This window comes from Heloderma suspectum, chromosome 3 (genome assembly GCF_057233095.1).
Source record: "Heloderma suspectum isolate Gila_16-S chromosome 3, 16-S_ref, whole genome shotgun sequence".
Lineage (NCBI taxonomy): Eukaryota > Metazoa > Chordata > Lepidosauria > Squamata > Helodermatidae > Heloderma > Heloderma suspectum.
Window position 1 is genome coordinate 58248097 of NC_139460.1, and position 12132 is coordinate 58260228.

At 42.8% G+C, this 12132-nt stretch overlaps 1 protein-coding gene across 1 annotated transcript in view; it reads left to right on the forward strand.

Moving 5' to 3' along the window:
- The window catches only part of LOC146349721 (OX-2 membrane glycoprotein-like), a 30881-nt gene extending 22332 nt beyond the window's left edge, over positions 1-8549 (forward strand). Inside the window, exon 6 of the mRNA XM_084843382.1 lies at positions 7681-8549. Within this exon, the coding sequence (XP_084699508.1) occupies positions 7681-7692 (12 nt within the window). The 3' untranslated portion in view covers positions 7693-8549. The remainder of the gene's footprint in view (positions 1-7680) is intronic.
- Positions 8550-12132: the final 3583 nt, after the last annotated feature.

A 12132-nucleotide genomic window follows, 5' to 3' on the forward strand; every position in this document is an offset into this window, starting at 1 on the left:
ATGTCTGAGGGAGAGTTTATTATTGCTTGGCAAACTTTCCTTTTTTCCCATGAAAAGAAAAACAAAATAGTGTAAACGTTATTTTAAATGTCGTCAGCAATAACCATATATAATGTATGTACATGTGAAGCTGACTTATAACACTAGGCCCATACAAATCATTCCTCCCACGTGTTCAGTAATCACTTGTGGGCTTCCCACAGGCTTGGCCACTGTGTGAACAGAATGCTGGACTAGATGGACCCTTGGTCTGGCCCAGCATGGTGCTTCTTATGATCTTAGCACACCTGCAGCCCACTCCCCCAGTGTCAACATACCTGCTCTCTACAGCCTTGGAGGCCATGCATAGGTATAGTGCTCCTTCACACAAGCAGAAACCCTGATTAGCTAGGAGCCCTACTCCTAAGGGCGAGGGAATCTGTCTGCTTTCACACTGTGTCACTTTCATATATCTTTACCCATTCTATTCCATTTCTGCATTAATCTTTGATCTTAAAAAAAATCCTATTTATTTTAGTTAATATTTAAATGTATCTTTTCTCTCAAAATTTGTATTGAAATATTTGCGGCACAGCATTCAGAGATGTATTGAGAGCCAGTGTGGTGTAGTGGCAAGAGTGTTGGACTGGGAGCTGGGAGATCCGGGTTCTAGTCCCCACTTGACCATGGAAGCTCACTGGGTGACTTTGGGCCAGTCACACACTCTCAGCCCAACCTACCTCACAGGGTTGTAGTTGTGAGGATAAAATGGAGAGGAGGAGGATAATGTAAGCTGCCTTGGGTTCCTTGCAAGAGGAAAAAAGGCGGGATATACATGCAATAAATAAATAAAAAAAATAAGTATGTAATACAGTGATTAGCTAAGTTCTGATCTGTGCATCAGTCCAAGAGACACAGACCAAGGCTACCGCGTGTCATATCGATACGATCCCATCATGGTGACGTGACATCCCCCTTGCTCATTTGTACCTCGTAGCACACACAATGACATCTGTTGCAGTATTTTGGATAATATGGAATAAAAAGAGGGAAATAACACTAGAAAAGCAGTATACGGAATGCACAATGCGCCCCAACAGTTATCAGTGCACTTCAATACCGATAAAAAGCACTAGTGTAGATCTAGCCTTGGTCATTTCATATAGAAATTCAGAAAGAGCCAATTCCTCAGATATCCCCATCTACATGTGTACATCTAGACTTGCACAGCCACCCTTTCACATTTATGCCAAAGGTGGGGCCACCAACAATGTGGCCAGCAGGCATGTAGACGCCATCCCACTCCTGCCTTGTGTGATCACTGAATACGTGTTAGTACAGGTTAATCTCTATACTGCTACTGAGTCAGAATTTCTGGCCTATCTAGCCCAGTTTTGTCTGCTTTGACAGGCAGCAGCTGTCCAAGGATTCTTCCAGCCCTGTTACCTGAGTTCCTGAGGTCAGGGGTGGGCCACTTGTGGCCTGCCAGACGTTTTGGCCTGAAACTTCCATCATCCATCACCATTGGCTATGCTGTCTAGGGCTCATGTAAGTTGTAGTCCAACAACATCTGAAGGGTCACAAGTTGCCCACCCCTGTTTTATGTGGGTGCAACTGAGCTTTAGACTTTCTCCATGCAAAGCATTTTTCTACCACTGAGCTCCTTCTCAAGCTTCACTTTGGGCATCTCTACACGATCCTAAAATCCTGCATTTAAAATGGGGCCTTCTGCTTCTGTTTTAAATGCAGGATCACGACAACTCCCTTTTTCACCCACTTCCTTTCCCTCTCCACTTTCCCCCTCCTTCTCCCCGTATCTGAATCTTCCATTCTCTTTCACTGAACTCGCTCCTCTTCCTGCTGCTTTTCCTCTTTTCATAGAGGGAACTCAAGTGGAACACCACAGGGTAGCTTGATAGCTCATTATCTGCGATCTATTTTAAAGTGGAACAGAGGGCATTTAGTGCAGGAGATGCCTTGGAGGGCCACGGCATCATGTAAAGAGCGCCCGCAAAATTCTGTGAAGGAGCAATCTCAAACTCAGGATAAAAGCTCCATGTGAAGAAAGCCTTTATTTTACCAGTAAAAGTACTGATACATTTTCAAATAACAAACTAAGAAACCCCAGCATTCTTCAGAATTAGATAAAAAATATTTTTCTAATTTCACGCTGAAATCAAAACATTTGTTTCAGCTTTTACATGAAAACACTAATAAAGAACCAGTGTCCATTTGAACCAATCTTTTTGTTAGCAAGTTCTAGCTGAACAATTACATTTTCAAAATCCGCTTTAAAAATATAGGGCAGGCATAAATGTTTCCACTGACTGATTCTTAAATCTAGACAAGACTTCCTAGTATTTATGTCTTTCTCCCATCTTAGTGATTCTTAAGAGTTAATAGCACAATGGTTTGCCTTTTTTTCCAGTCTTTATCTGAAAGCATATCCTGCTTGAAATTCCAAGAGGCCTTATTAAGACAAATTAGTCCATTTAGGGGAAAAGCAGGGGAGTGCCTTCCTGTGCATTCAGATCTTGGAGCCAAATGCCACAAGGAGAGATAATACCAGCTTCCTACCTCAAACAAAAGAAATGGGCAGTTATGAATATAACTCATGTTAATATCTCATGTTCAGATATGTTTTGGGGAGTAGCCTATCAAGGATTGTACATGATTTTTAAAAGTCAAGCAAGGATAAACTCTGAGATAATGGCCATGTTTACATGCAATGCTAAACCATGCATTACATGCAAATTAGCTGGAATAAGCCTGAGTAAAGCCTCTGGCTTGTACATTCCCCCACCCCTTTCCTTCTCCCAAGTGGCAAGAAAAGGATATCAGTGAGCATTTAATTTCGGTTTATTAATTTAAAAGTCAATTTGTCAAACCAGAGATTATGGGCACTCTGGTTAGTTAAACAAACCAGCTTTGTGGTTTGAAATTGGCTTGTTTTGAAACTGAACAGAATGGTGATAAACCATTTCTGTGGTTCATAAACAAGGACAAGCTGACTTTCAGGAAAAATGAAATCAAACACTGGCAAAGGCCTTTTCCTGTCCAATAGAGTGGAGTGGAGGAGAGAGGAGGGGATGTGCATCTTTTGCACATAGCGCTAAACCATAGTTTAGCACTATGGATGCAGATACTATGAACGAGACTACAAAAAAAAAAAAATGACATTGTGCTGCGTACTGTGTACTGTGCTATTGCTAAGGCTTAAGATACAGAGCAAATCTCACATCCAGAGCATGTTAAACTTGCATTCCTGCATCAGAGAAGCACTGAATGAATAAAGTGTCCATGAAAGGCCATAAATTGTGTCCTCTAGAAGCAGGAATTCTCTTTTATACCATGCTTAGTTCCAAGAATATTTGTTTAATTTGAGGATGGAAGGCTGCACTATGAAGTACATGTAGCACAATCCTGATCACGTTCATGTTTATACAAACTAATTTTAGTTCAAGAACATTTTAAGTGTCTCTTTCACTACAATATTCTGAATTCCAAAACAAACCAGGATATGAACTGGAACGGTGAATGAGAAATTCTGCTTCAGGTTAAAGATTCGTGTCTTTTGCCAAATTTCAAGCTAGCTGTTTTTCCTCCCTTTTCTTACCCCTTAAAAAGCTTCTCATTTTAAAATTCTCAAAATGGAGTCAGGAGCTGTGTGCTCTCTTGTTTTGTGGCTTGGCCACTAAATGCTGATTAAGCAACCAAGATTAGCTGGGATGGACAAAGGTCATACCTACCTACAGTGCTGGAGTGGGTATCAGCGCTTTGCCTAGGAGTGTATCCTAATGAAGCGGGGGAAAGAAGCAGATCGAGGCCATAATTCTATGCTTGTCTACTCAGAAGTAAGTCTCACTGTATTAAATGTGACTTACTCCCAGGTACATGTGGATAGGATTGCAGCCTTGATTTGGCCAGGGAAAGAGTACTTAATGTTAGAGCTGACTGACGAGAAGTAGGTATGCTGCTGCTTTGAGGAACCGATACTGTTTTAGGTACTAGCACTGCCTCATGCCTATATGCTTGCCCTCTGCTCAGTATGTATATTCGTGTATAGTTTACTTCAAAAGGGCCATACGTATCTAGTGCTTTCCCCTTGTGAAGAAACTGAGTCTGTAAAAGGCTTCCTTAAGGCTTTGTAGAATTGAGGGAATTCCATTGGAGGGCACAATGCAATCTAGTGTGATGCTCTCAAAGCAGCCCTTTCAGCTCTGAAAACCACTGTTTCCTATAGACAATGGAAATTGGATCTCTCCCAAACAGTAGCAGCATGTCTCTCCCAAGCAGGATGTATTGCTGCCATGAGAAGCCTGACCCTGCCCTCCACTTTTGTATCCCTGTTGTTTTTCTTTCATTCTGAGAGGGGTTTGGTTACCAAGATAGCGCAGCCTCTGCACGTCCCTGCAATGGGTTGGGGCGACTGTGGAGCAAGAATGGAGGCCGTTTTGAGAAAAAGACAGCATTTCTCACAAGAAATAAGCAGCCAGCAAGACTCTGTTGGAGGTCTGTGTGCTCCATTTTTGATCCAATGCCACATTATTCCCATATTTCCCCTCTACCTTCAGTGATACTTCTGTGAAAACAAGATTAAAAATGCATGTTTAGTAATGTTTCTACCCTGACTATAGCCCATTATGGTACCTAGGGTGGCCATGTGTCCTCTTTCACAGAGACAGTCCTCTACATAAAGAGTTGCCAGTAGGGATGGCAGAGAATTCCGCCCGGAGTCCGTGGCGGAACGGACCAACCCCCATCCGCCACCCCGCAAAGTTCACCTGGACGGACCCTACCTGCCACTGACCGGTTCCAGGTCTGTCTGCTGAGTCCACAGCCATCTGCTGCCAGTCTGCGGATGCAAATGCTGTCCGAGGTAGCAGATGCCATTTGCGTCCCTGTTCTTTTTGTGATAGGCTATGTAAATATTTACGTAGCCTATCATGGCAAAGAGCAGGGATGCAAATAGTGTCCGCTACGCTAGATGCCATTTGCGTCCAGAGACCGGCAGCGGGAGGAAGTCCGGCTCCGGATGGACCCGGCCGGCGGCTCCACAGACTCACGACAGAGTGGAGCCAGCCGGGGAGGATTCCAGGGGGAGGAACGGATCACCTCCTCCCCCCACGGACCCCCTGGCAAACTGGTAAGTGGGGTTCTTACATCCCTAGTTGCCAGTGGAATGGCCTCTGTTTAAAGGCATCCTCTATTTGAAGGGCTTTCCAGTGAGTCCAAGACTGGTATAAAGATAAAGAACCATAAGATCTGTTGCCAATCAGCAGTTAGAACCTGGTCAGCAGACTGAGCAGGCAGGCCAGGCACACAAGTCACCTGGTCACAGTCTTTCACACTATGGTGAGATGTACTGTATTTCTATTTAAAGTATAATCAGTATTTCTAAAGTTGCATCTATACATATAAACTAGCATATGCAAATTCCTCTTTTGCCCTCTTTTTTTTGTTGAAGCATTTCCTCTTTTTTCGTAAGTGGCCACCCTCATGGCACCGAGCTGGTGTGACATTTTAAAACAGACACCCATGAAATTTCATGGAAAGATTTTAAAAAACACACTCAGAACACAGTTCATTCTCTCTTCTCCTCTCCTCCCACACTCAGACTGCATTCACTTTATTCAAACCCACACAGAGTACTTCTATCGCACATAGACACAGTTAGGGCCATGCTAGAAGTGATGTTAATCACACTGTCTGGCCTTGTGTGCCTGATTTTGTAGTGTGGGAGGATAGGGGCCTTGCTCTTACTGTAGTTTGAATCTTCCTTCACTACCACCACTACCACCCCGGTATCTCACTTTCCCATTTCCTACACACCCAAGCTAGCTGTTAAAGAAATTGGTTTGACTGTTTCTGAGCCTTTAGCTATTTTTCCCCACCAATCTTTGAGAAGGGAAGGGAATAACAAGAGCCTTAAATCTAAGTGTTTGTTCAGATCTCCTGAGCGGTTAGCTTTTGAGGGAATCCAAATGCTTCTGTAGTCAGCAACTCTGGTAGTCCAATCTCTTTCTGGAGGTTGCTGGGAGAAATGGCCACTGCCTTCAACCAAAGGAAGTGCTATGCATAGATTTTTAAAAATCTGATTGTGGAGAGGGGAACAGGACTCTAGACACTACTGGAAAAATGCAAGCTGGCCTGGTTAATATGCATTTCCCAGCAGTGTCCCTTTCTTACCTCCATTTGACTCTATTCTCCTCAAGCTTTTCTGGTCAATAATTTACTTGTTTAATTGTTTGTGGGTAGAAAACACAGACCATCCTCTATTTGAAAGTGCCCCTATTTGAAGGGCTGCCCCGTCCAATTCCAGTTTAAAGATAAAGAATCTTAAGAACTGTTACCCCTCAACAGTCAGCACCTGGACAGCAGACGGAAGAGGCACACAGCTCATGTGATCACAGTCTTCCACACTTTGGTGAACTATACAGAAAATGGTGTCCACTTTTGTCCTCTTTTTTCCCCTGTTTTTCTTTTTTTGCTGATACATTTCCTTATGCCCATATTGGAATGCTCAGAAATGCCTGATTGCCCATGGGGTCTTGCACTGTCATGTTACAATATGCATTGATTTTTTTAAAGCTATATTTTAATGCCCTGCTGATAATGCCTAGGGCTCAATTCCTGTGGTGGGGTCACTACATGTTTCTAGGGGATCAGGTCTCATAGTACACCAGTAATGTCTGTGGAGTGCATGGCAGACATCATGATTTGCCAGTAGTGTTTCTCCCTAGGGACTAGAAGTGTTGGTTCAGGAAATCAAGCATGGTAACCACCCAACCGCATGAATTCAGTACACTATATCATGGGACTTGAGTAGGTGACATGGCAATATCACCATAGTAGTAACATAAGAATTAGCCATTAGTCCAACACTACAGCAGTGGTAGGCAACCTAGTGCCCTCCAGATGTTTTGGACTGCAACTCCCATCAGCCCCAGCCAGCATGACCAATGGACAGGGATTATGGGGGTTGTAGTCCAAAATATATTTAAAATATGCACTTGAGCTTAGCCAAAATGCCCAAGAAGAACTTGATCGATTGACTGATATTTAAAATAGATTTTTAAATATTTAAAATAATAGAATAAAATGGCATGCAGGATAGAATGCCAGCAATGATGATATAAAGACATGGGATAAGACTAATTTGCCAAGAAAGAATTTGGCTGAAGCTCTGGGGCCATCTTTGGAAAAGGATGGAAGTGTTTATAAGCAAGATGGAACATGTTCAGGAAGAAAAGTGAGATGATGATGATTATTATTATTATTAACATTTCTATACCGCCCAATAGCCAGAGCTCTCTGGGTGGTTTACAAAGATTAAAAACATTAAAAATACAATATACAGAGATTAAAAACCATTTACATTAAAAAAAAAACCATGAACAGACAATATACACAAAAGAAACATATATCTAAAACAACTGCAAATAAACGATCTCAAAAACAAACAACCATAACCATAAGACATTCCAGGATCAATTAAACACTTATCATATACTGCCAAATGCCTGGGAGAAGAGAAAGGTCTTAACCTGGCACTGAAAAGATATCAATGTCGGTGCCAGGCAGGCCTGGTCGGGGAGATCATTCCATAAATAATCATTCCATAAGAAGGGTCCTCATTCACCTTACACGAGGGGGGAAAGCTGTCATATGATTCCATAAAATATATCTCTTCTCTCCTAGGGTTCTAAGTGATTCAGCCAACACCCAACAAGTCATTCCATGGAAGCAAAAAAATAAAAGCCTTAGTAGGACTTGCCAGTCCACACTGAATAGGCTGGTGCTGCAACTGCATTTAAAGACAACGACAAAAATCCGCCAAGCAAGTCTGAGAAAAAAGATGGGAAGACAGGACAGAAAACATTGGAATGAAATGACTGGGCACTGATGTCATCTTGATTTTCTGTAAAAATGGAGTGAATGAAGCCAGTTTCAGACTAAATGGCTCATATGAAAGCAATCTCAAAGAATAATATTTCTTTCTATATGGGCATCAGTTCAGGGTATTGTCCTACTGTTGTGCTACAAAGCTATTATTGTACCTTCATTCAGTGGTGCAGTTTAGTTAATATTAGACACTGGACTTAATAGTCACATGTCTCACCCAGCCAGATAGTAATGTCCTACTCATTCTGGGCCAAAAGAGAGATCACTTCAAATGTGTGTTTAGCAGCTATGTCTTCTTTTCATTTTTATTCTAGAGTAGGTGCAGGGGGCACCATCTGGATTTTAAAGGTCCCCCTACTCCTCATGCTAGGGTCCCAATTCAGATCAGGGACACATACTCTAGAGTAAAAATGAGTGGGGGGGGGAGGTGTAGCTGCTAGATGTACATTTAACGTACCGTCTGTTTTGATCCTCTGTCGAGTGGGGCCTGGACTTGTGCCCCAACATCCTGCCCTGATGACACCACTACCTTCATTATAAGCTCCTCTGTGGCTACCTCTGTTAAAAACAACAACCCTTGCACTGAATATATGGAACTGTTTCCTGTATTTTACTTAAGAGGAACCAAATAAAGACATTTTAGGAGAAAACTGATTGAATGATTTTTATGGGATTCCTTTGGCTTTTCTATCTAAATAATACTTTATCAAGGATTATAAAACCCTGATGGGAAATTGCTGCAGGTGGAAATTTGGATAACATGCCCGGAAAGCTATACTAAGCCATTACAGCAATGCAATGATTAAACTTGATTGAAGTTTGATTTTATTTTCTAAATTAATTTTTTGGAGAGAGTACACTCCACATTATAGTGTTAGAATGCTCAGCTGGTCAGAAAAAGAAATACAGAGGGCAAACCCAAGCACCAAATCCAGCAACGCTGTCTGCCCATCCATTACATGCAGCCTGGAGCCAATGTAGTACGTTGGTAGTCTATTTCCTTTTAATTACTTCAGCTATGATGAATGAACTGATATGATAAAGAGACGAAGCTGAGAACTTTGCTGAAATTAACTTTCCACTTCCTCACTGAGATCTGGAGATAAGCATGTTTCAGAGCCAGTCTTCCCCTATATAAACAAGACATAATTAATTTGCAAAGGAGCAAAATTCACCACAGCGGAACAAATACTTTGCATATAGGGCTGCACACTTGCAGTTTCGGGGGACTGACAATGAATGTTGCAGACAACCGAGCCTACCACATGATAGTGGTTTTCAACCTTTCAATCTTTATGGAACTTTAACTTTCCAAGCTGACCTGTCTGCTGTAGGATCCTGATATATTTCAGACGATTCTGGGAGGTATTATCTTGTCAGGCCTCTTGGCCCTTTGCCATTCTGCATAAACTATATATGTGCACTAGAACATAAGAAGGACCCTGCTGGATCAGACCAAGGGTCCATCTAGTCCAGCATTCTGTTCACACAGTAGCCAGCCAGCTGTCGACCAGGAAAACACAAGCAGGACACGAGTGCAACAGCACCCTCCTGTCCATGTTCCCCAGCAACTGGTATATATAGGCATACCTCTGGTACTGGAGGCAGCACATAGCCATCAAGCCTAGTAGCCATTGATAGCCTTCTCCTCCAGACTCAACACAGAATCACAACAGAATATCAGTATTAGTGTTTATCAAGGAAGCTTGTCTACTATTACTGATTTTCTCCATGCATCCTTGTTAATGGAGATTCGTTATGTAATGAGACAGAGCTCTGTGGTGGAGAAACCTTCTCTGTGGTGGAGCCCTGATTTTGGAATGCTCTCCCCATAGGAGTGTGCCTGGAGGTGGCGTTACAACCTTTTCAGTGCCAGGGCAAAACGTATTTATGTGTCCAGACATTTTAATGTTGCTAATATTCTTTAGCTTGCTTTGCTTGTTTTTAGCTGCTTCTAAATTGTTTTGTGAAGATTGCTGTGTTGTTTTATGTTATTGCACTGTTGTTATGATTAGTTTTATTCATGTTTATTTTACGCTGCCCTGGTATCTGTGAGGATACATACAAATCTTCTTGTTGGGGAATCCTAGTAAGCTTCCTAGGATCCATGGAGAATCCCCAGAACAGTTTGAAAACCTCTTCCATAGGTGAAGAAACATCCTGAATTTGCCACAGAAATTTGTCTTCAGGTAACTGGTTCCACCTTTCCAGGGGTGCTTCTACACACAGCTTTTGTCATGCCATTGCCATACTTCATTCACTTATTTTAACTAGGGATGGGAGAACGAGCAAAGTTCAAGCTTGTCAAGGTTCTTCATTATCCATCTTGATAACTGTCTTGCGTCATTCTCACTCATTCTCACTCCCAAATGCGAGTGTCCTTTTTTTCCGAACAGGGAAAGTGCACATTTTCAAACAGGAAAAAATGTGCACTTTTCCAAGCACGTGCCCCAAATGCCCACTTTCCCTATAGGCTGAAACATGAACATTCAGTTTTGGAAGGAGAAATGTGTATTTTCAGAAGTGCACACTTGCAAACATGAACGCGAGCTCAGGAAATTGTGAGAATTATGCTCCTGCTCACGTTCAGGGCTATGAATGGGACATGTCTGCATGATTTGCGAACAGGAACAAAATGCTTGTATATCCCAGGTCCAGACATCGTTGTCTTCCATTTGTAAACCTCTCTCGTTTTCCCACTGCTTCTTCCATCTTTTTCCTTACTGCGGAAAATCCATTCAGGAGAAACAGATGGAACAGCTGCATAATGCCTTCTAACTGCTAGTGCTTGGAGCCCTTCATCTGGAAGAACCCCAGATGACTTTCAAACAGGGGAACTTAGGACACCAAAAATATTAGCCAATCTCTCCTGGGTGAGGCTTCTTATCTCCCATCTGCAATAAAGCACTAATAACTGACACAACTTGCTGGTTCATAGAATCATAGAATAGTAGGAGTGGAAGGGCCTATAAGACCATCAAGTCCAACCCCCTGCACAGTGCAGGAATCCAAGTCAAAGTATCCCTGGCAGATGGCTGGCCAGCTTCATGCCCCCAGTGTGTGAGAGCCCACCACCTCCCTAGGGAATTGGTGCCACTGTCGTTCTGCTCTAACAGTCAGGAAGTTTTTCCTGATGTTCAGCCGGAATCTGGCTTCCTGTAACTTGAGCCCATTATTCCATGTCCTGCAGTCTGGGATGATCAAGAAGAGATCCTGGCCTCCCTCTCTGTGACAACCTTTCAAGTACTTGAAGAGCGCTATCATATCTCCCCTCAGTCTTCTCTTCTCAAGGCTAAACATGCCCAGTTCTTTCAGTCTCTCCTCATATGGCTTTGTTTCCAGTCCCCTGATCATCTTGTTGCCCTCCTCTGAACCCTCTCCAGTTTGTCTGCATCCTTCTTAAAGTGTGGTGCCCAGAACTGGACACAGTACTCCAGATGAGGCCTAACCAGTGCTGAGTAGAGGGGAACTAGTACTTCCCAGGATTTGGAAGCTATGCTTCTATGAATGCAGACCAAAATAGCATTTGCCTTTTTTGCAGCCACATCACATTGTTGGCTCATATTCAGCTTGTGATCGACAACAATTCCAAGATCCTTCTCGCTTGTAGTATTGTTGAGCCAAGTATCCCCCATCTTGTAACTGTGCATTTGGTTTGTTTTTACTAGGTGCAGAACTTGGCATTTATCCCTATTAAATTTCATTCCGTTGTTTTCTGCCCAGCACTCCAGTCTATCAAGATCACTTTGAAAGTTGTTTCTGTCTTCCAGGGTATTAGCTATCCCTCCCAATTTTGCATCATCTGCAAATTTGAGAAGCAGTCCCTGCATTCCCCTGAGGAGTAGGACTGATGCAGTTGCAGGAACCATACATAACCTAGGCCATCAAAGGGTTCATAAGTTGCAAAGGTTTTTTTTCACTGGCGTGGCTGGGAGAAAACCTGGGAATTAGTTTTGGCTGGGTGAATTCTCACACTACTTTACACACCAGAAGTATGAAGTTGTAAAATGAGGTTGAGACCAGGGGTTGGATTCAGGATCTGCCTTCTGCTGATGGAAGGGCTCCTCTCATGGAAGTTTCCTATGCCTGATATTTGGAGATCCTCCTGTAGCACATCTCACTCCATTCAACACACTCACTTACTGACCTTCTGTGTAACATTTTCAGGTGGGGGGGCTGCCAGGATGAGGAGGGGGCAAACATGTATGCATCTGCCAGACCAGTTGCACATGCCTAAATCTGGATGCA